This window comes from Acromyrmex echinatior, chromosome 3 (assembly GCF_024713525.1).
Source record: "Acromyrmex echinatior isolate Ae372 chromosome 3, ASM2471352v2, whole genome shotgun sequence".
NCBI classification, from domain to species: domain Eukaryota; kingdom Metazoa; phylum Arthropoda; class Insecta; order Hymenoptera; family Formicidae; genus Acromyrmex; species Acromyrmex echinatior.
In genome coordinates, this window is record NC_141854.1 from 18,414,706 (window position 1) to 18,438,452 (window position 23,747).

Genomic DNA, 23,747 nt, shown 5'->3' on the forward strand with positions numbered 1-23,747 from the left:
TATTACAGTCGCATGCAATAGAGGACACTACACGTCATTCATGTCAGTCTCTTCTCTACTCACTTTTCTTTCTATATCACTTTTTTTTTTACAAGTGTATTTATTCCGGCATAAATGTAATGGAAGTGTAATGACCGCGGCGTGCAATGACAAAAAATTCTGTGATAAATAATATCATGTCAAGTGAAGTGTTCGAAGAATCGAATACAAAATAAACCCGAAGCTGTTTATTCATGATGAAAACAATATTTGCCACAAATTTTTTTCGAAACAGCACAATACTTCTGCTACGTATTAAACACACGACTAACGCGTTTATTATAAAAAAAAATAAAATCGTAACGTGATTACATTGTCGGAGAATTGTTCGCATGTTGAAATACCATAAATTGCACAGTGATTTGCGAAACGCAAAAAGAAAGAAAGAAATCACGCGATTGAATCTGTCGTCAAAGGAGTCATGAGTGTCATGACAGTGTTAAAAATATGTCAGAGTTATGTATAAAAGTATTTATACAAACTTAATCATGCTTTATAAGTAAGTATTATTTATTTTACGATCCAAATGCAGCAAACAGAAAATTTTATTCTGTATTTTATACATCTGTGATTACAGATGCAGATAATGGTCTTGGAAGAACACGGTCTTGCAATTTATAATAGATATAAAAGCTCAAGAGGCATCTTTGTTGTCACAACTGGATTTAGATCTAAGTTAGTAGATAGTTCACCCAATTGAACGACGGAACATTAGTAACATGTCTAGCACAATAACCGGCAAGAATCTGTTACGGCCGAACAGTCTACAATGCACGAATCTACAGGAATATTTAAAATCTCGTAGTCCTGACACTCTGAACAAATTGTATCACAAGCCGCCTATATGTCTAGCTGTATTCTGCGAATTGCCTGTTATTGCTAAGCATTATGTTATGAGGCTGTTGTTTGTTGAGCAACCAGTACCACAGGCAGTTATAGCATCCTGGTGCTCCAAGCTCTATTTCGAGGAGCATCAGAAGGTGGTACAAGTCTTGAACGAGCTATATGTGTGGAAGGAAGCGTCCATACCTGGTGGACTACCAGGCTGGACCTTGAATAGTACCTTCAAGAAGAACTTAAAGATTGTGTTGCTGGGTGGCGGCAAACCATGGACCATGTCTAATCAACTAGAAACCGATAGTAAGCCGAGAGACGTAGCCTTTTTGGATTCTTATGCGTTGGAAAGGTGGGAGTGTGTCTTACACTACATGGTTGGTTCTCAGCAGCAGGAGGGTAAGATTTTCTTAAGACTTTAAAAATGTATCGTGACTGTATTTTAATGAATTCAGTTGCTTGCATTACGCTAGGAATTTTTATTAACAATTTTGAAATTTTGTGCTGCATGTAAAAAATATATACATATAATTATATTTAAAATATTTTTCAAACACAATTTGTTTCTGAGATACATTCTTGTTCTGCATTATTTTGTAATTTAATCATATTTTGTATATAAAATTTACAAGAAATTATAAATATTTCTAACATACTTCAAAATATTATAATAGGCATATCTGCCGATGCTGTAAGGATTCTTTTACATGCCGGTTTAATGAAGAGAGACGAAGCTGATGGAAGCCCAATTATAACGCAAGCTGGTTTTCAGTTTTTGCTCTTAGACACAGCTTCGCAGGTAATTATCAGTTCTTTTTTGTCTCAGAGATATATTTTCATGTTTAAATTGTATTTAATTGTTACATACTTATATAATGAATAATTTCTTTTTATGTGTGTCTGAAAGTGTGATATTGTTTTAAATCTCTTTATGTAGGTATGGTATTTTATTCTACAATATCTTGACACAATTGAAGCACGTGGTCTTGATTTGGTAGAATGCCTTACCTTTCTGTTTCAATTAAATTTTTCCACCCTCGGTAAAGATTACAGTACCGAAGGCATGTCCGAAGGACTCTTAACATTTTTACAACATTTAAGAGAATTCGGACTTGTATATCAACGAAAACGAAAAGCAGGAAGGTAAATATATAGATAAAATATATATAATGCGTGTTAATAAATAATCCAAATCTACTTATATTTCCATTAATTTATGTTGCAAGGTTTTATCCAACTCGATTAGCATTAAACATCGCTACTGGTGAAACTAAACCTTTAACCAGAGATACAGACAAAGAAGGATATATAATTGTGGAAACAAATTATCGAGTTTATGCTTATACAAATTCGAACTTGCAAGTTGCATTGCTTGGACTCTTCTGTGAAATGTTATATAGGTAAGTGCAAACACCCTGTACATAATATGAAACCTATCTTGTACAAGATAAAAAATTTAAACAATTATATTATTTTCTGTCTAGGTTTCCAAATGTAGTTGTTTCGATATTAACAAGAGATTCGGTAAGACAAGCATTGAAGAGTGGAATAACTGCTTCTCAAATAGTAGGGTATGTATTACATTAGGCCTTGGCTTAAATAGTACAAAATTATAAATTGTAAATATTATTTTATATCAACAGCTATTTGCGACAACATGCACATAGTAAGATGATAGAAGCAGGACCACCTATATTACCGCCTACAATTGTAGATCAAATTAAATTATGGGAAAATGAAAGAAATAGATTTTTGTTCAGCGAAGGAGTTCTATATAGTCAATTTCTTTCACAAACTGACTTCGAAGTTCTCAGAGATCATGCAGTCTCAACCGGAGTATTAATTTGGCAAAGTGAAAGGTAATTATTATTTTAAAATATAAATAGTTTATACAATATATTACATATGTAATAATTGTTGAGAGAAAAATTTTATAAGTGCTGCATTTAACAAAATATTATATCTTCATCTCGTAGAAAAAGAATGATGGTGGTTACCAAAGCTGGCCACGATGATGTAAAAAAGTTTTGGAAACGATATTCGAAAGGCTCAAGTTAATATTCGATTAACAAGATTTAATTATAAGCATTAAATGTATATTGTTGTGTTTTCTATGTGACATAAAAAAAATATTGTTCCAAAAAAGTGCCTAGCAAAACTGGAGAAGCATCCTTGACAGATTGGAGAAATAGTGTTTTCTTTTTAATCGATGCCAAAGCTTTCTCAGGTGGGACTAGGTTTTGATAATGCAAGTGTGATATTCAATTAATGAAGTAAGTTTTTATATATTTAATGTTATTTGTTTTATTTTTACTCCAATAATAAAATTCATACGACGAAAGAATTATTCAGAATTCATCAATTTGATTTATCATAATAAAATCTGTTGCAATTTTTTATATAATAAATAAATTTTCTACCAGAATACAATCGTCATTTCAATATCTTCTGAACATGTTTCTGAATTATATGATTTAATAAATTGGCAGAATATTGATATTTGCATTTTGAATCAACATTTTTGTTGCATATACGCACGCCCATATACAAATAACATATTTCTAATTTAAATCGACAGTTAATTTATATAGATGATGAACCTAGATGTGTAAATGAAAATATAAATTAATAGTTCATATTTACCAACTAGTGAAATTGGACTAAGATGTGACTTTCTAAACCGATTATTTTATCAAACAATATTTGTATTATTTTGTTGACATTAATAAAATTATTATTTTTTATCACGCAGAAAAAAAATTTGATGTCATGAATTATATTAGAAATTTTGCTTTCAATAGTTATACTGGTTGAATTAATTATGGATTAAATTAAATGTAATTTAATAAAAAATAAACCCGGGAAAATTCTTTTTTTGATGAATTTGAGATGCAGTCGCTATCGAATATTTGCCGACTGTTTGATATCTCATTGTCATTGACTGTTTATTATTAAGGCTATGGTATACAAAAAATATAAGTATTAAAACGTAAGCTGTAAGAAAATTAACATGTTACTACTGTTTACGTTACGGCTTTACGGTCTCTATTGTGATTGGCTAATTCGCTTGCTGCTACGTTTTATTGCTTAAGATTTTATGTATACCATGATACTTATATATTGGATGTAAACCAAAAATTATAAATAATATTCGTGTTGGAATATTTTATCAGACATATATGATTTTATATAAAAAAATGTGTTACATTATTTTATTTTATGTGTATCATGGTATTTATATATTGGATGTAAATCAAAAGTCATAAATAATATTCGTGTTGGAATATTTTATGAGACATATAACATGTAAAAAAATATGTTACACTATATTATTTTTTGATAATAGGATATGATAATAGGATTTTTTTAGTCATCTGAAGCGAAGATGATCTTAATTTCAAAAATTGACACAACTTATTTTATAGCAATAAATTGGAATATTATAATCTTGGATCTACTCATTCTACAAGTACAACATATTTATAAAAAGAAAATTATTCAATTTTGTATATATTATTCAATTTTATAATAACCGCAGTTTCTTGCGAAAAAGTATTTCAAGTCACCCAAAGGGTCCCTCTTTTCCTTCCGGTTTCTTGCGAAAATGTTTGTTGGGCCACCAAAAGCCCAAAGAATCTGTTTTTCTTTCCAGCGTTATTCTTCTTCTCTATTGTATGAAATTTTTCATCACGTGGCTTATATCTTTTTTTTTTTAGGAAGCAACTGAATTATTTTTTTTCTCGGTGAAAATTTGTCTTGTTTTTATCTTGTTTTAACTAGAACCTATCTTTAATCAGATTCTTGATTTCAGTTAATCTTACGGAACAATGCTGATATAGTCCAAAATTTGAAAAGGTCAACATTTTCTGATGTTGACGACGATGACATATCTTAATTGAAATGAAATTTACCATTTTATACTTTGCGTGGCAATATCTCCGTTCACAAGACATGTAAACGAAAAGTAAAAGCACTTTTTTTAATATAATGTGTAGATGCACTGCCTATTTTGCCGTACACTTGACACAAGATACAAACGTGTCTCTTAACACGTTTAAATCGCGGTAGTTGCAGAAACCATTAAGTTATAATAATACTCAATAATTAAAAATGAATTATCTATTAGTTAAATTTTTATGACGATACATGTCCGTTTGTGTTACGTACCTTCGTACACGTAATTTGTTTCGCTTGATTCTTCGTATCGCTCGATTTTCCTGTCACGTTTATCTTGTACTTATCGATGTGACACTATACGCATGAAAAATTATATGGTATTGCAAGAAAGAAAAGAAGAAAATAATATAATACTCCTAATGCAACGTGAGTTATGGGTGGGACATATGTGGATGAATATCGCTTGTGTCGCCGTAGTGATTGACGTTTCGCGAAGTACAATTTCTACGTACAATGTCTTCTTTTTCTTCTCTCCACCAATGATGAATAGGAAATGAAGGAACGATTGGCATGCGTTTCCGACAGCCTATGATTATCTGGACATTGTTAGCGTAGACGTAGTACATTATTAGCGGATACGCGCAATATAGTATCTGAATATAGGAGACTGTTCGGAAAATATCAGCTGGATCTTGAGGGAGACTCGACGTCCACGATGCAAAATCACGGCGGAAAGATGCAGTCGGCCGTGAAATATTATTACGATATTAACAAGATCCTCATGTCGAAACTCGGTACTTGGCCGACGCAAAGTATATTCGAGAAGACAATGTTACCGGCCATATTTATAATATTTGTTGCCAGCATCGGTTTTCTTGAGGTAAATTTCCATTATTTTTTATAGTAGTATGTAACCTTGTGAACAAGCATAAGTATGACTTTCGCGAAGTAGTCTTCCAAATTTTTTAAGGTACCGAAGATATGTTAAATATTTATTATAACACATACAAAAAAAATATAATTTAAACGTATACATATGTATTCTATATTAAATTTTACCTATATATAGAGGAAAGGTCCCTATTATGAGATACCGAGTTTATTTTGAGTAAATACTAGAAATCTATGGGCAGAATTTAAAAAAATAATAGGTCATTTTGAAGGGAATTTAATAAGCTTTAAGGTAATGTTATATAAAATTTAATTCAAATTTCATTTTTTTTTAAATTAAAGAAATATAAAAAGTGAGCAAATCGCAAAGTCAAAAAATTGTGCTCCTAATATGAGATGCCTTGAGAAATCGATAGTAAAACGCAAAGTATATCAGTTTGCAACTAAAAAATTTTATTTAATGTTTCTTAAATATAAACAAACACAGTCAGAGTGCGCGAAAAATGAGTATGCGATACATTATATCCAGAACTCGTCTTCAGGTAGTTGAAATTAAGCTTTGCAGAAATAGGCACTCAACGTTCATTCCGGTTTTCCTTTTTATTATTGTACAGTAACATTTATACTTTAGCAATGATTTTCACTATGCATGAGTTATTTCATATTAGAAATACTTTGGGCATTTCATATTACGATTTCCACGCCTTACGATTTTGCAATCATCAAATCTAACTTCTGTAGCAATTCAATATATCCCGTATTTCTCTATTAGTATGACCTTACTCTATCTTACTGCATGAAGAATTTATTGCCAAATATTTATTTATTAAATAATAAACAATATTTAAAGGCTCATCTCAATGAAACTTGAAGATATTCTAAAATTCTAAAATTTTTTTTTATGCTGACTACAGGCATGATCTGATAATAATGAATTTTCTACTAAACAGTTTTCAATTCAAGAGCAATAAATTCATGGAACCAATAGATAGCGTTAATTTAGTAGAAATGCCGCTATCTCATATTAGGGGGCTTTCCTCTATACACACACACACACACACACACACACACATATACACCTCTCTCTCTCTCTCTCTCTCTCTCTCTCTCTTTCTGCGTGCGTGTGAATGTGTGTGTGTCTTATATTATATATAAGAAAATTATAAAAAATAACAGCCTAAATGGAGAAAGCACAAAGTGACGATTAAGTGATGTACATTTAATAAATCAAAATAAATGTCATTATGTCTTTTAATGTCATTCTACTATTTGTGATATTGTTTTATTGTGTCTAAAATTATTTTTATTCTCGACAATACTCTTACATACTAACTTACTTACTTTGCTCTTAATGTAGGTAGGTGGAACGTTAAAGATGCGCAGAGATGTTCGCAATTATTATCGGCGATTTTCAGTTTATAAAATTATCGGAAGTATGGAAAAACCTGACCGAGGACTGCGAATCCTTATTCATTTTTCTGCTTGCAGTCGGCGCTCACGTTAAACTCTTCCTCCTAATCATAAAAAATAAAAATGTAAGATTTCATGAGATGTGATTTTTCACTTGACTCCTTAAAAAAGTTGGATATACATATAGATTGTAACCTTCGTTTTGTTCATTGTTCCTCAGATAGTACATCTATTGTCGCTGATCGACTATCACTGGCGCGTTTTCACGCATTTCTCGGAGGTAAAAATTATGCACGAGTATGCTCTCCTAGGAAGAAAAATGTCGTTAAGTTATGCCGGTAATGAATGGACACTTACGTGTCTTTTGACTTTTAACGTCAACTCATCACTCTTAACATATGTATATTGCTCTCACTATTTGCGTGATTGTGAATTGCACATTGCGTCTGATTCAAGTAATGTAGCTTGATTCCGTATTCGTTGATGAATTTTTATATTATAGTAATAATGTGAATTGCAGTTATAATGTTTTCGTTGATGAGCCTTTACTTGATGGTTCCACTAATAGTGCCTATATTGAATTTCCTTAAGCCTCTCAATACATCACGCCCTTACATATATTTGTTCGATGTCGACTATAGCTTCGATAGAGAGATATATTACTATCCTGTATTAGTCCATTCATATATTGTGACTATATTGGGTGTGACTTCAATGGTAATAAACGATACGAGTTACATATCACTCACGCAGCACGCGTGCGGTCTGTTCGCAGCTATTGGGTATCGTACTTATAGCACTTATTTTCTAAAAAGTTTTGATTTAACTCATTAAATGACTCTCCAGGTGACTCTTACACACTTTCCTGATTTAAATTCTTTATAACTCGGGTAATCAAAATTTTTAGATCATAATTTGTATTTAGGGATAAACTATGTAAAATCTTCTGCATGAATCTGCATGAATTATTTTTTACGGTAATGATCGTTCTTTTTTTTTTGTTTTTAACGGTAACGGTAATGTCATTATATTTTTGTAATAACAATAACGATTCAGTTACTTTATTTACTTTAACTTTTTATTGAATGGATTGGATTGGATTGGAATCATATTTTGATATTGTTGGCGCTAAAAGATGTTTTGCTTTTGTCTCTAGAAATATACTTCTAGTTACCCACATTGTGTCGATATAACAAATGAATGAAATACCTAAAATTTTTTTTAATGCTTGTGTAAGTATACGAATGTATATTTAACAATCTATTAATAAAAGGTTATTACTTATAATAAATATATAATTATAAAATGTTTACTTTCTCATTTTTATTTCTTAAAAAATGTTTTATATATTTTATATCTCAGACTGCATTCCGGTAATTATTATCATTGTTGAAAATCTGTAATTCACTTTACATGCATACTACGGATTTTCACTGGAAAGTGAATCTTGAAATACATTCTTAATAATGATATTAAAATTCAAAAATAATATTTAATTTAAATTCGGTAATTGTTGAGTTTAGCTTCTGATAATTGTTTTTTTCCAGATTCGGTCGTTTTTCGTGCAAAAATGCATCGAATGAGCCTAATTTTATCAAAATCGTATATGAGGGAGCAAACCAGGGTTGACAAACATTACTTTTCAGTTACTTTGTTACTTTCTGTAGTAAATAATTTGATTACGATATTGCAATTTTTTATGACGATAATGCTAACTAACTAAACGCTAAGATTAGAAAAGTCACTTTGAAAAGTATTTTTTTTGTTATCATTACGCGTTACTTACTAAAAAACGTAATAAGTAATGAGTAACGCGTAACGTGAGTAAAAAAGTAACGCGTTACAAATTAATGGAAAAAGAAATTTTTTTTTTTTTTAATAATGAATGACTTTTTTAACCCGTTACAAGTAATGATCGATTTTTCTAACTCTGATGTTACAATTATCGTTATAAAAAATTGACAATGTCATTATCAAATCGTTATTATAATAAAGTAATGATCAACAAAGTAACAGTGTTACAAGTATTACTGCCAACCTTGGAGGGAGCGAATTCAACAATTTCCCGAAAAGTAATGAAAAAATAACGGTAACGGTAACACGTTACTTTTTAAGGTAATATTCCCAACTCTGATAAAATCATTTATTAGGTGATTTGTCAAAAAGGATCATTTACTTTTTTGTCTTTATTTCTAATCCTTTTACCTTTTTTTAGATGTCTCTATCGCAAATTAGATTTTCGAAAAAAATAACTCTTTTTATCCACTCATCATTTGCTAAAAATTTTGATTAGGACCCGAGTTACGATTCAGTATTTAAAACAGTAAAGCAGGAATTATCTGAGGACTATGTTAATATAAAAGAAAAATTTATTTTGTCCCTTAAGTATTCGTGTACCGTAGATAAAATTTTAATCGTATTTCAAAGGTATCGACTAGAAAATCTGACCTTGACGATAAATTTAAAAAAAAATTCTTTCGTTAAGGATGTAAAGGTAACTTACAATAATTGCGAATCGAATAATGACATTATCTATCACGAAATGGTACTTCTCTTATGGAAACATCAACTGAGCCTTGAGTGAGTTTTGAAATTTTCACTTATATTGCAATGTGTTTTACGTCAATGTATCTGATCGTATATCTTTCAGATATGTCGATTTAATAGAATCTTTTTTCAAAATATATTTGCTTATAATGATTATCATGAATTTTATCGGTATGAGTCTCCTTGGATTTCAAGTAAGCGCGCTTGGTATTATGATAAGACGTTGATATTAAGGACGTTCTCCGGAAATTCCATTTTCTTTAGATTTTTCTGAAACTTACAGAAACTTGTTTTAGTGTCCTGAATATATGTGCTTTAAATCTCAATATTCAAAATGGAATTAAAAATCGAGATATTTTACTTTAAAGTTGAAGCGTTTAAAATATATATACATATATACAGAGTGAATAAAGTGAATTAAACTGAGTCGAAAAGTCCTCTACCATTTTACAATTTTCGCAATAGTTAACAAGATATTAATTACTAAAAATTGCTAAATATTAATCTTGAATTTTTTACTCAAATATTATCAACTTTATAGAAAAGCTGCACGAGACAAAAATCATTTATTTTCTTCTCATAAAGTTCTGAGAATTTTTTCAGAATTTTTTCAAAATTGTTTAATACCATATTTTCTCATGTTGGTAAAAATAAGAAAATGCAGTACTAAAAAATTCTGAAAAAATTCTTAGAGTTTTATGAGAAGAAAATAAATGATTTTTGTCTGCAGTTTTTCTGTAAAGTTGATAGTATTTGAGTACAAAATTATTCAAGACTAATATTTGGCAATTTTTAGTAATTAATATCTTGTTAATTATTGCGAAAATTGCAAAATGATAGAGGACTTTTCGACTCAGTTTAGTCCGCTCTATCTACATAAAAGCGATTGGCAAAAACTTTCGGGACATCCTGTGTACACACACGCACATATATGTATACAGGGTGTTAGTTAAGTATGTTGCCAATAGAGTGATTCTTTGGTTTATTTCAAGTAAAAAAGTCCATATAAACATGTGTTCTAAACAGCTTAGTTTCCGAAATACAGGTGAATGTTCGCAAATGTTTGACGAAACAGTAAATTGCTTTGAACTTGTATAAACATTAACACTTATGGAATTATCTTATACTATATAAAAGTGAAATAAATTTTCATAAAAATTTTCATAATGATGAGCACTAAAAAAAAATGTGCTCATTAGATTGTGCACAACTGCAATCGCAGAACGTCCTTAAGACGATACACGCTGGCGATTAGAAATCGTCTTATATTTTTTTCAATCAATCTGTAATTTAATCATTTTGCAGATAATTATTTTTATGAATAAAAAAACAGAGCTGTTGACATACATAGCAATGTTAATAGGTGGCTTCATACACCTTTTCGTTTTGAGTTACCCCGGCCAAGAAGTAATGGACCATAGCGCAGATATATTTTATAAAGCGTAAATATATCATACCAAAGTTATTCACGCGATGTAGCAAAACAGAAAAAAACAGAACACACAGATTTTCCGGAAAAAAGTGTCTAAAACTTTCTTCTTTATGAAGCTGTAATGCAGAAGAGAATAAACTTGTTCTCTTTATTTCTTGATATTTTGTAGTTTTCTTTAATAACATTTTATTTATTATCGTTTTTTGTTCTCTTCAAATTTTAAATATTATATTTCAACATTAAATTTCTTACAATGAAATTTCCCTCCAAGAGAATGAAAATATACCCTTGAAAAAAAAAAATATTTCACTTCTTGAAAAAGAGTGACAAGAATTTTCGTTTTAAAGGAGGATTTCTTGCAGTAAAATCTCCAAAAAAATAACATTTCACTCTTTTAAAGTGAAAATTCACTTTAAAAAGAGTGAAAATTATCACTGTTTTTCAAGAAGTGAAGGATCATTGTATTTTCACTTTTTTGGAATGAGATTTCACTGCAAGAAATCTAGAGTGAATAGATATTAAAAAATAATTTATTTATAGAAATAAAATATTATATATTGAATTAATTATTTTTAGATACAACATGCTGTGGTACAGAACATCGCGAAGAATGACACAGCTATTGAGTATATTACTTCATAGGAGTTTTGTGCCTTGTACATTAACGGCTGGCAATATGTACGTGATGTCGTTGCAGAATTATGCTTCGGTAAGAACGATTCTACAACATTTACAATATAATAGAAATACTTAATCAGTTTGAATTTTAAGGTGTTGCAAGCAACTCTATCTTATTTCACCACTCTTTCGTCGTTCAAGTAGTTAGTTAAAAGAAAAAGATAGCGATTGTGTTGGATTGAACGACAAAATTAGGTTTAAAAATATCATTGTTACGCAATAAAATTACTTATGTAATTTATGTTTACCATGAAAAATTACTTAAAATTTAAGAAATTTTTAATGGTAAGCGTATAAAAATAATTTTATTGCGTAAAAATGATAAATGAAAATCAATAAAAATTGAAAAGTTGGGTATGAAGAAATATATTGTAGATTTATTTTTTTGTCTATAAGTTAATAAAAATTCAAAGTTAGTTGTTACTATTATAATGTGTTAATTTCTTATACACACCACTTTTTTTTACTGAAGTCCGATCTGTTAAACCAAAATGATTTCATCGTTAAAAAATTATTAAGTTGTATGGATGTAATTATAGAAAAATTCATATGTATTTCTTGACAATTTTCCTGTCTCTGATTTCACAGCTTAAGAAAACAGAAATTAAGAATTTTTTAATGTTTTTTTCTAAGTTTAATTTACGAATTTAATAATAACAGAGATAATGATAAAAAAAATTAATTTGTATAAATAATAAACAAGAGCTATTTATTAATTAACAACGGTTAATGACAACATAAACGAAATGAGAAGACGAAAATAGATACTGCGTGTATGATGTGTGAGAAATTGTACTTCAATCCTCATACTCAGAAAATACATAAAGAATAATTGAAACAACCAAGACGTGAAAAAAGTTAACAAAATTCCAGAAGATTGTTATGCAACAGGAAGATAATAAGGGATTCATCGCGCGAATGAGTAAGTACAAAAATAAATTATTACATTTTTCATAAAAACAATCGGCAATATTAAAATAACTGCGTAATAAATAATTATTTGCCTGAAACAACTATTAAAAAAAGGAATGAAATGAAAAAAAACATTCAGTTTTCTCTATTACCAACCGAGCATCGTTCAAGCATATAAAACACATTAGTAATAAAAAACCAAATTAATTATTCAATTATATAAATGAAAATATCGAAGAATTCAAGATGTTCTACACTCTTTATTCACATATATGGAAGCAATAAGTTTTTCTTTTTAATCGATGCTAATTAAATTTTCAGATTGGACTATGTTTTGATAATGCAACAAATGTGATACTGATTTAATTAAATAAGTTTTTAGATATTCAATTTGTTGTCTATTTTATTCTACCCCAATTATAAAATTTATACAATGAGGAAGGAATTATTCAGAATTCTTCAATTCGGTTCATCACACTAAAATCTGTTACAATTTCTTATAGCATACAATAAATAAATTTTCCATCGGAATACAGTTGTCAATCCAATATCTTCTGAACATTATTTTTCTGAAGCAAATTTAATATATAAATCTCGATATAGCATGATTCGAATTTTTAAAAATGATTTTTAATATGTATATTTTATAAATAATATACATATTGATATTTTAAATCAATATTAATATTGTATACAAATGAAACATGTAGATAAAAATATAAATTAATAGATCATTGTACTTATATGATAATAAACATTAAATCAAATTATAATTATTTAATTGTAGCATTCTCGTTATATTGAGTATCAAATATAGAAATATTAAATGATACTGCATTATTATCATTTAGACATTTTAAAACGTAGTTTTACATATGGATCAAAACTTTCATGCAGATATAAGTGCAGAATGATATTCATTGTCAACTGTATATGTATCTCGGATAGTGTGCATATATCGGGAAAAAGGACAGATTTTTAGTTGAAGCATTTCACTGCATTAGCATGAATCCCAAACATTCGGCGAATCAAGAGCTTGCTGTCAACGTTGTGGCGCTGCTTTTGGTTTTGGCATTTTAGCTAATATTGCTGGCATCTCGTTTTTCTCGTCATACTTTTTCCACAATTCATATAAATTTATTATATACCGTGCTATTTCTTGAATTTTTTCCATATCTGCATTTAATTCTGCGAACCACGATTTGAGATCTTTTTGTAATATCACGCAAGCTATTTGCAGACAGCCTGTAAAAAAATATATAAATTGTCATTAAATTCTTTTGTAATGCTAGACTAACAAAACAATTATTTTTGTCTTACCAATAGCTATTTGATAAGGTGGATATAACAAACACACGTCTGTTCTTAGACTATCATTAATAATACGCCACGCAAGCATAAGTAGCTGATCATCTGGTCCTACATCTTGAATTAATGTTAACAAGGGACGGTATGGTTGATATACTATTAAACAACAGTCCAAATGTTCCAAAAGATAAAACTCGCACTCCAAGATATGATTTGTGCGATATGGAAATTCTTGCGAATACGCGTAACTAAATTTGTTCTTAACTATAAAAAAAAAATAACATTAATTAAAGAATTATTTAATTACATGCATATTGATCCCTCAATGAACTGTAACAATAGATATAATATATCATGGAACTTACTTACATTTCCCATTGTTGATATCAGTCTACTATTAGAAATTACTCCAAACTCTTCTACTTTCGATGCCAGAAAGACAGTAGTAGGAGCTAATAATAGAGGGTCTATACATTTTAAGCTATTGCGAGCATAAAATCTTTTAAAATATACTGTCGCAGTAGCTACCACTTGTTGCCTCAATTTTAATTGTTCACCTATCATCTGTATCACTAGTGACAGGATTTATATACAGATGTAATTACAGATTATATTACATATAAAATATGTTCGTACATAGTAATGGTGTGACAAAATGTACAAACTTCTGTATTTAACAGTCAATTACAGCTTAGTAAATGTTAAATCTTTGCTTTAATGAATTTAATAATTGACGATTGAAATAAATATATTGAACTATTTAATACTTTCCGTTAACAGATACAAAGAACAAAGCAGAGTTTTTCCAGATGAAACTGTGCACTTTTTATATATCTTGTAATTATTTATATATTAAATGTGTATTTTATTTAATATCAGATTTTATAATTTGTGAGAATTGACAATCTATCAACAATGCTAATAGAAAGAGACACAAGATGCGCTCTATCGATTAACAGATATACTTTAGAACAAATTTGTAAATCTCCATCAGATGTGAAAAGATCATTTCAACTTACTGCTAGAAAAGAAAATAAATATTTTTTGATACTCCTCTTCCGTTAGTACCGACAAATCATGTTGACGTTCTCTGATTAAGTCCTGTTTATCCAGTAACCATTGTTGGCTATCGAAAACAGGAAACCTCGTAAAAATTGAAATTCGTTTGTTGAAATTTTATTACGATTTTCAAACTTACTGATGCGAGCTCTGCCAAAAATTCCCGGCCATTCTGTAACTAAATTATCCGCCTGGGAAAATTTTGGGGCGCGTTGGATGGTGCTAATCGTGCTAATTGTTCAAATCCTGTTAAGCTGAATGCAAGTAATAGTATTTCTCAGATTTCTCACCAAATCAACTCTGTATTTTCGCGAAATATAAACGACGCAACGAATCGAAATACTGTTTCTTGATTTTTTTTTTCTATACAAATTATATCGAAAGCAAAATCTTCGATATTTTACACGCACAAGTACGTGCCTGCGAATCTACTTTGATTCCCCCAGAAAAGGAAAGTAATCCGGCTGATCTGGCAGCTGATTTCTTGTGGAGAGGGGAGCCCGTTTGACGACGTTGCGATTGGCCACAGCTGTCACAACTATCCAGTGCTCGGAATTTTTCTGCTGGCTTAACAAATCAGAAGATCGGAGTATAAATTGTTCAATTGGCAATGTGATAACATCACATCATGAAGAGTCTGTACGGCCAAACACAAAATGGGAAGATTCCAATTAACCACGTTGCACAATTGATCATTCACAACAATAGTCGATTGAAGTTTATTTATTGACATGGGCGTAAGCAAGGGAAACAGAGGTAAGTGTTTGCCTTCTTTCCTAAATTTTGACAAGAAAAAATAATTAAATTATGAAAATCATTTTTATGACAAAAAGTTAAATTCTCATTGGCCAATGCATTATTTGTAAGAAAGTTCGCTCAAGATTCTTGAAAATTACCCTTGATATAAGTATTTTAATTTTATGTAAAGATAAATTTTTTGTCCTTCCCTTTCCCTTGGATTCATTACATTCGGTTGCATTCAGTGGACTCAACAATTGAGTGAGCGCTCGCTTATTGGTGTATTTTTTTAGATCATCCAATCAGCATTTTAGATGTGGAAAAATACATAAAATAGCAGCGAGCGCTTACTCAACTGTTGAGTCTGCTGAACACAGCCATTGGAGTTCAAGATAGCAAAGCGGCTAAGAATGCGTATGAATCGAGCGATTGAATATGATTGATTGGATGATCTATAAGTAACCAATTATATTCATTTGCTCGGCGAGCATGCTTGCCACTTTGCCAATTTGCGCCTATTGACTCATCCAATCAGAAGATCCTCCATTAAATTGGTTAATTAGTGACAATCGAGAGTTCTAATCGCTTTAACATTTCAAGAAATTGTATGTTTAACATGCAATGTGCTTATTCTTAATATAAATTTACAATTTAAATGTAATACTCAAATAAGTTATCTAATTTATTTATATTGCTGTATTGCATACTAATTATCTCAATGATTTCAATTAAAAACAAAATATATTTTCATGTTTTAACAATTATTATATAAACAATTAAAACAAAATCAGTTTAAATTTAGAGATTAGGGACAACAAATTTGTATTTCGAAATATTGCCTTATGCTCGTATCAGATTGTGGATTGACGATTTCGCGACTGATTGGTTCTCTATTTCAGCCAATCACAATGCAGCAAGTCAGTTGTAATCGTCAATTTTGTTTGTCGTAATTATGGATGTGTAAACAATTCTATTTCTTAAATTAATCATTGATTAAATTAATTGGAGTTTGATCAATCAAAAAATAGATACTGCAAACAAAACGTTTCTTCTTCAATAAATTCTGGAACGCGGTCGTTATTGAATATTTACCGACCATGAGGTATCATTGTTACCGACTGTTTATCTGACATACAAAACGTAAGTGTAAATTTCTTCAAAAAAGATTCTTACTTATATCGGACAGAAATCTGAAAGACATCCCAGTCTTTTTCGTGTATCAAATCTCGTAAAGTAATCCATGTTTTTGTGATTCTTTTCCATACTATTATATAGATTAAACAATGAATAATCATATAATAACATGAATAATCAACTTTAATTGTTCGTTCTTGTCTAATTCATGTAAAAGCATCACGAAAACGTGGACATTATACTCTAAAATAATAAACAATAATAAAACTTCAAATTTTTTATATTATAAATGGACGATGATTAGATTTTGAGCAAATTAATAGATAATAAGAATAAAACTTATAGATAATGTTCAAAATATATTAGTTGAATTATCATCAGTTGGATAATAATGTCTAAATGCAAAATTCAATAATAATTTAGCAGAGTGATGTGAAAAACTTCATAATGATGTCTATTTTGCTTTATTAAATGTCACTATATATACCCAGAGAGCACAAAACCGTCTAAAAGATGACTAAAAGACAACTAAATTGTTATAAAGATACTTTTAATGAAAGAATATAGTCGACGAAAAGATGACTAAAAGACGATAGATGTCGCACTGCTAGTCATCTTATCCATATAACTAAAGGATGATTTCTTTGGATGGATCTTTTAGTTATCTTTAACTTCTTTTGATTTTTAGATTTTGATACATATAATAATATAAATAATTAGATTTAATACATCGAATTCCTAAATTAATTTTTATACAAAACGAAATAAAAAATTGCATGACTGCGACAATATACGTCCCATTTCCTATAATGTTTACCGTGTCCTATGTACAAGAAGCATTATCTTTCATCATAATCCCCTTTGGGGACTCGATTACAAAAAAAATATTTTATTAGTGTTCATTAGAACACGAATAAAATTTCTCATAATGCTGGATCTTTTATTCTGTCCTATATAACTTTCAAACACGAGAAACTGAACTTCATCACGTCTATTTGATGGCGATCTCGCGTCCTGCTCGCGAATGAGTGATAAAAAGTACCAAAATAACGGAATCTTTTTCATGTTGTCTTTTCGGCAATACGAAAAGATATCTTTTAGTCGACCTTTGTTTTGCGAAAATGACAACCATAGAAAGAAGTCTTTTTTAAGTTGTCTTTTCGACAAAACTAAAAGACGTCTTATAGATATCTTTTGCTGAAAAGACAATCTAAAAACAATATCTTTTCGTCATCTTTTATATACCTTTTCGCTTTATCAGAAAGACAACTTAAAAAAGTTGTCTCTTTTCATTATCTTTTAGTATTTTGTGTTGTCTGGGTAGATATCACTCTATCATTATTCTGCTAATTGAGATAGATATCATAATAAAAAAATAATAATAAACAGAATAAACATATTCTGAATGTCAAAAGATGTGTTTATTTAATTAAAAGATATTTAAAAAATGCGTAATATTTATGTTACATTATTTTTATATTATTTTTAGGTTCAATATATTAAATAGATGTCTGCATGGTTCTTAGTCATCCGAAGTAATAAAATTTAAATAATGTCAATTCAAAAAATTTATACGTAAATTTAAAAAATTTTTACAACTAAGACTACACATTAATCTCTCAGTGTTATTTCTCAATATATCTTATTTATATTAATAATAATTATATTTCTTTTCAAATGTAGATATTTTCTTCATTACATTACATCACATACCTTTTTTATTTTTAAAAAATAGGCGCCTGAATATTATTTATTTATTTTTAAAAAGTAGGCGCTCATCTTCCTTCTCGGTGGAAATGTTTTATCTTGTATTTATATTTTACTCCTTTAATAAGATTTTCAATTTGTTCTGCTACTCACGAATTGACACGTGCCGTGATACAATCTATTACAATAGATCACGATAAATGCGCAGATCGAATTGTAATAGCATTCGGGATAAAACACTTGAAAGTAAAAAAAATAAATTATTCATCAATCAGATTTTTATACGACAGCATGTGTCTCCTCGTGTTTTAAGCGAACCCCAGTCCCTTCGTGAAAGCATTTATTTGACTCATATCGTGCGGTTTTTCATGTCGTTCAACTTTCCTGCTATGCTTATCATGTACTTATCAGCGTGACACAGCTCACATTCAAAATCGTATGATATTACGAGGAGAAAAGCAAAAAATATAATATTTTTAACGCATTGCGAATTTGGGAGAGGAGATATGTAGACAAGTATTGTGTCTGTCACCACGGCGATTGACATTTCGCGAAGTATAATTTTTTTTTTTATCGCTCCGACAATGAGCGGAATAAGAAATAAAGGAGCGCGACATGTATTTCTCGACAACCCGTGATTATCAAACAGACAACGTTACTTCGCAATACCGTAACACGTTATTATAGTGAATACGCGCAATGTAGTACTTATGTTATAGGGGATGTCTGGAAAATGTCTGAATCTTGAGGGAGAATCGACAGCCGTGCAACAACCAAGTCGGGGAGATGCAATCGGCGATGAAACATTATTACAATATTAACAAGATATTCTTGTCGAAACTTGGCGGTTGGCCAACGCAAAGTAAATTCATGAAAATATTGTTGCCGACTATAATAACGTCTTTTGTTTTCAGCATCGGTTTTCTCCAGGTAAATTCCTGCCGTTCTTTATATTGTCGGTGTAAAACTGTGTGTGTCAGTGTAAAAACCGTGGCGTGAATAAAATTTGCAAAAGGAAGAGAAAAAGAGAGAGAGGGGTGGGGGAGAGAGAGAGAGAGAGAGAAGAAAAGAGAGAAAGAGTATCTCCATATGGTTAGCATATGTATAATATATTTTAGACGTGATTAAAGAAACATATATCATTAATTTCGAAGCCGCCTTTCTAAATTTTTTAACACAAAAAATTTTAAAATATTTTAAATATTCACTTTTTTGCAAAAAAAAACTTGAATGTGTGTGTGTTACTTCATATCAATTAAACATACTAAAGCAATTCAATCAATAAAATTATGCGGCTGACCTCTAACTGTCTCGCAAATTTTAAATTATCACTTTTTAACATATCACACGTGTAATTACTAAAACGAAAACTTGAAAGACGACTTTAAATAAAACTTTTTAAATAATTTTTTTGAGAGAGCATCTTTCCAATTTTAGGGTTTAAACTATCTTAGGGTTTAATTGTAAAAAATTGCAACATCATGTTTATTATAAAAAGTAACGGAAAAGTAACAAAAAATTAACGTTTTCCATTCTGCATATCGATAACTTATTGTTAATGCAGGTAGGTGGAAATTCTAGAGACGTGCAAAGATGTTCACAATTATTATCATCGATTTTCAGTTTGTAAGACTGTCTGAAACATGGCAAACCATAACCGAGGACTGTGAATGCTTCATTGTAATGTTAATTACATTTGGCGCTTACTGTAAATTGTTTACCATAGTTTTTAAAAATAAGAATGTAAGATTTTTTCTTCTTTTGCCTAAGCCCTTAAAAATCACAAGACGCGGATTGTATCCTTCGTTTTGCATTGTTTCTCAGCTAGAACACCTGTTGTCACTCATCGATTATCATTGGCGAATTTTTACGCATTCTTTGGAGATACAAATTATGCACGAATACGCTATCGTAGGAAGAAAAATGACGATAAGTTACGCCGGTAATGATGAAACAAATTACACGCATGTCGTGCGGCTTTTAACGCCGACTCATCATGATTCATGTTAACGTTTCTCACTCACTATTCATATATCATTCTAAATTGCACACTGTACATTGTACCTGAATCTAAATAATACGGCTTGATTGTTTATTTGTACGTTTTTACATCGTAATAATAATGCGAGTTGCAGTTATGATTTATTCGTTGATGAGTCTTTACATGCTGATCCCAGTAACACCGCAATTATTGGATCTCTTTATTCCTCTTAATAAATCGCGCTCTTACAAATACCTGTTCGATATCGACTACAGCTTCGACAGAGAGGTGTATTATTATCCTGTATTACTCCATTCATATCTGACAACTGTACTGACTATGAGCCTCATGGTAATAACCGATACGAGCTACATGTCGCTCGCGCAACATGCGTGCAGTCTGTTCGCCGCTGTTGGGTATCGTATATGTATACCATTCATTTTCTGAGAATCTTTAATGTAAAAGAAAAATTTGTTTTCTTTCTTAAATATTCGCATATCGTAGATAAAATTTTAATCATGTTTCAAAGGCACCGACTAGAAAATCTAGTCCCGGAAAGTAATTCAAAGAAAAACAATTATTTTGTTGAGGATGTAAAGGATGTAATTTGTGATAAGAGCAACTCACGAGATTATGAAGACCAGACTTATCACGAACTGGTACTTCTCTTGCGGAAACACCAGCTGAGTATTCAGTTAGTTTTGCATTCTTTTTGGTTTGCATTCTTTTCGGATACCGCAAAATGTTTTGCATTTGATTCATTTGTTTGTGTGTCTTTCAGATATGCCCGTTTATTGAATTCTTTATTTGAAATGTATTCATTTATGTTACTCTTCATTACTATCCTTATTATGAGTCTCTTGGGAATTCAAGTGAGCTAATAGCTATAGTATACGTTGTCAATTAGAAATTGTTTTATGTCACCAATCATTCTTGAACAGAGCTAGCCTAAAATTTAATTCTAAGCTTGACAGCATTCGCGCCTTCCAAGTAGAACACAGAAGTCATAATATTATCATAAGGATATTATATTAATGACTTTACTGACGTCATGTAAATCATAAGTTCATTTTTAGTATCAAATGACGTTACCCGGTAAACAATTTTTAAAATGCATTAATATGTATAAACATACATAAATATTCATAAACATGCGTATAATCATATATGAAATATCATATATGTTTATACATCCCTCTTTTGTAAAATTACTTTTTAGTACAATAGAAATAATAATAGTAATGTGAAAATATAATTAAAAATAATTAAAAGGGTAATTTTCACACTATTTGTTTTAGAAAAGATCAAGTTTGAAGAAATGTAAAAAAATTACTTACGTATAATTATATGTAAAATTATGCATAATTGTGTATGAGCAATTTTTTTACAAACTTGTTTTTTTTTACACGAACAATGCGAAAATTATTCCTTTAATTATTTTTTATGTTTTCACATTATTATTATTATTTCTATTATACTAAAAAGTAATTTTACAAAAGAAAGAGAGAGAGAGGAATGTATGAACATGTATAGACATATTTTATATATAATCGTACATGCTTATGAATATTTACGTATGTTTGTACATATTTATACATACTCATGCATGAACAATTTTTTACCGGATATGATGACGTCTTATGATATTATGACTGTGCATTCTACTTAGATTATTATTTTCTTTGTCATAATGAACAAAAAAGAAAGTAATAGGAACGCCGAGTGTCAAGCCAAAATGACAAATCTTAGATAGCATTGATTGAATTTAATTGTTTTGCAGATAATTTCCTTAATGAATCATAAAGAAGAGATGGTCAGATACGTAGCGATGGTAATAGGTGCTTTCATACATCTTTTCGTTTTGAGTTATCCTGGCCAAAAAATAATGGACCATAGTGCAGATATATTCCACAAAGCGTAAATATGTCGCACCAAAGTTATTCGCGCGATGTGGAAAAATAAAACAAAACTGTGGTAAAATGCAGATAGATTTTTCGGGAAAAAGTATCTAAAATTTCTTGCTTTCTGAACTTCAGCAGCGTAGAAGAATAACTGTTCTATTTATTTCTCAGCTTATTTAAGTGTCCTTAAAATTATTTTATTATCTATTTCTTTAAGTCGTTCGTTCTTTCTAAATTTATTTTAAACAGTTCAATTATTTAAAAGAAAACAGCTGATTATTGTAGAAAGTAATGCGTTGCGTTACTGTTTGTAGATACAACATGTTGTGGTACAAAACGTCACGAAGAACGACACGGCTGTTGAGTATATTACTTTACAGAGGTTTTGTGCCTTGTACATTAACGGCTGGCAAAATGTACGTGTTATCGATGGCGAATTATGCTTCGGTAAGAATAGCTATTTTCAATTCAACAAATTGTTTGTAGATACAACATTATATAGTACTGTGTGGATACATGTAATTATTTTGAATTTTAAGATGATGCAGGCATCCATGTCTTATTTCACCGCCCTTTCGTCCTTCAGATAAAAAGAAAGGAAGGGAGATTATGTTAGATAACAATAAAATTAGTAATTTTTGAGTGATTTTCCATAAATGATATAAAATTCTAAATTTAATTAATTTTTAAATCTATTGCGTAACAATGATAAATGAAAATCAACAAAAATTGATAAGAATTACATATGAAGTTGAGACTTCGTATGTAATTCTTATCAATTTTTGTTGATTTTCATTTATCATTGTTCGTGTGTGAAACGTATTATAAATTAATTTTTCTGTTTGTATGTTAATAAAAATTCAAAGAAAATTGTTACCGTTATAACATTATAATTGTTATAATTTTTTACATAAAAATTTAATCTATTACATCAATTAACGATTTTATCATCGAAAAGTCATTTATATAATATAAATGTAACTCTTGTAAAAACGTTGCGTGTATTTTCTGACTTTTTTTAATTCCATATCAAAAAATGACTGACGCAAGAAATTATTAAGAAATTTTAACATTTTTTAATCTCCAAATTTCTAGTGATGTGTGTTTATGAAAATACAACATTATGATAAGAAACCATTAATTTACGAATAACAAACGAGAGATATTATATCTGTTAATCAACAGCCGTTAATAACAACAGAGACAATTATTGAAAAAACAGTTATTGAAAAATTCTGCTTCAATTTTTGTAGTTTGAAAACCCATAAGAACTGATTTA

General features: G+C 29.8%; 4 protein-coding genes and 1 long non-coding RNA gene across 12 annotated transcripts; 3 read left to right on the forward strand and 2 right to left on the reverse strand.

Moving 5' to 3' along the window:
• On the forward strand, window positions 1-3,633 carry mrn (general transcription factor IIH subunit 4 marionette). Its single transcript, XM_011061743.2, has 8 exons — window positions 1-538; window positions 617-1,272; window positions 1,548-1,672; window positions 1,811-2,016; window positions 2,100-2,273; window positions 2,358-2,444; window positions 2,517-2,732; window positions 2,850-3,633. Exons 2-8 carry the CDS (start codon window positions 759-761, stop codon window positions 2,929-2,931), a joined length of 1,404 nt encoding a protein of 467 aa, XP_011060045.2. The 5' UTR covers window positions 1-538; window positions 617-758; the 3' UTR covers window positions 2,932-3,633.
• A 450-nt stretch (window positions 3,634-4,083) lies between these two features.
• LOC147910309 (uncharacterized) lies at window positions 4,084-7,354 on the reverse strand. Its single transcript, XR_015544642.1, has 3 exons — window positions 7,267-7,354; window positions 7,003-7,175; window positions 4,084-5,685 (listed from the first exon to the last, which is right to left on the reverse strand). It is a non-coding gene; the product is annotated as an uncharacterized LOC147910309 (long non-coding RNA).
• Window positions 5,486-12,160, forward strand: LOC105149365 (uncharacterized). 3 transcript variants are annotated; one of them, XM_087404794.1, is made up of 9 exons: window positions 5,486-5,650; window positions 7,077-7,196; window positions 7,292-7,409; window positions 7,592-7,853; window positions 9,499-9,651; window positions 9,722-9,812; window positions 10,924-11,060; window positions 11,627-11,759; window positions 11,809-12,160. In XM_087404794.1, exons 1-9 carry the CDS (start codon window positions 5,486-5,488, stop codon window positions 11,818-11,820), a joined length of 1,191 nt encoding a protein of 396 aa, XP_087260920.1. In that variant the 3' UTR covers window positions 11,821-12,160. The 3 variants fall into 3 exon arrangements, with proteins under 3 accessions (XP_087260920.1, XP_087260919.1, XP_011060030.2); XM_087404793.1 differs by having other exon boundaries at window positions 11,822-12,160; XM_011061728.2 differs by having other exon boundaries at window positions 5,515-5,650; window positions 7,019-7,196; window positions 11,822-12,160.
• An 855-nt stretch (window positions 12,161-13,015) lies between these two features.
• On the reverse strand, window positions 13,016-15,456 carry CycC (cyclin C). The gene is made up of 5 exons (XM_011061681.2): window positions 15,147-15,456; window positions 14,968-15,074; window positions 14,314-14,520; window positions 13,961-14,212; window positions 13,016-13,885 (listed from the first exon to the last, which is right to left on the reverse strand). The coding sequence occupies exons 1-5, from the start codon at window positions 15,176-15,178 to the stop codon at window positions 13,683-13,685; spliced, it is 801 nt and encodes a 266-aa protein (XP_011059983.1). The 5' UTR covers window positions 15,179-15,456; the 3' UTR covers window positions 13,016-13,682.
• A 165-nt stretch (window positions 15,457-15,621) lies between these two features.
• LOC105149343 (uncharacterized) lies at window positions 15,622-23,353 on the forward strand. Of its 6 annotated transcripts, XM_087404795.1 has the most exons (12): window positions 15,622-15,763; window positions 16,645-16,669; window positions 16,774-16,885; window positions 19,306-19,516; window positions 20,210-20,329; window positions 20,411-20,528; window positions 20,722-20,983; window positions 21,097-21,261; window positions 21,349-21,439; window positions 22,348-22,484; window positions 22,783-22,915; window positions 23,008-23,353. In XM_087404795.1, exons 4-12 carry the CDS (start codon window positions 19,373-19,375, stop codon window positions 23,056-23,058), a joined length of 1,221 nt encoding a protein of 406 aa, XP_087260921.1. In that variant the 5' UTR covers window positions 15,622-15,763; window positions 16,645-16,669; window positions 16,774-16,885; window positions 19,306-19,372; the 3' UTR covers window positions 23,059-23,353. The 6 variants fall into 6 exon arrangements, 4 of the variants coding, with proteins under 4 accessions (XP_087260921.1, XP_011059994.2, XP_087260922.1 ...); XM_011061692.2 differs by having other exon boundaries at window positions 16,645-16,885; window positions 22,348-22,398; XR_015544639.1 differs by lacking the exon at window positions 23,008-23,353 and having other exon boundaries at window positions 16,645-16,885; window positions 22,348-22,571.
• The last annotated feature ends 394 nt before the right edge of the window (window positions 23,354-23,747 follow it).

Bases quoted from the DNA above. Each gene is read 5' to 3' on its own strand.
- mrn (XM_011061743.2), top strand. From the start codon at position 759: ATGTCTAGCACAATAACCGGCAAGAATCTGTTACGGCCGAACAGTCTA. The intron at 1,273-1,547 runs GTAAGATTTTCT...ATATTATAATAG, and splicing joins TGGTTCTCAGCAGCAGGAGG to GCATATCTGCCGATGCTGTA. The intron at 1,673-1,810 runs GTAATTATCAGT...CTCTTTATGTAG, and splicing joins TCTTAGACACAGCTTCGCAG to GTATGGTATTTTATTCTACA.
- LOC105149365 (XM_087404793.1), top strand. From the start codon at position 5,486: ATGCAAAATCACGGCGGAAAGATGCAGTCGGCCGTGAAATATTATTAC. The intron at 7,854-9,498 runs GTATCGTACTTA...CGTATTTCAAAG, and splicing joins GGTCTGTTCGCAGCTATTGG to GTATCGACTAGAAAATCTGA. The intron at 9,652-9,721 runs GTGAGTTTTGAA...TATATCTTTCAG, and splicing joins AAACATCAACTGAGCCTTGA to ATATGTCGATTTAATAGAAT.
- CycC (XM_011061681.2), bottom strand. From the start codon at position 15,178: ATGGCCGGGAATTTTTGGCAGAGCTCGCATCA. The intron at 15,075-15,146 runs GTAAGTTTGAAA...TGTTTTCGATAG, and splicing joins TTTTGGCAGAGCTCGCATCA to CCAACAATGGTTACTGGATA. The intron at 14,521-14,967 runs GTAAGTTGAAAT...TCCTGTCACTAG, and splicing joins ATTTATTTTCTTTTCTAGCA to TGATACAGATGATAGGTGAA.
- LOC105149343 (XM_087404795.1), top strand. From the start codon at position 19,373: ATGCAATCGGCGATGAAACATTATTACAATATTAACAAGATATTCTTG. The intron at 22,485-22,782 runs GTAAATATGTCG...TACTGTTTGTAG, and splicing joins GCAGATATATTCCACAAAGC to ATACAACATGTTGTGGTACA. The intron at 22,916-23,007 runs GTAAGAATAGCT...TTGAATTTTAAG, and splicing joins CGATGGCGAATTATGCTTCG to ATGATGCAGGCATCCATGTC.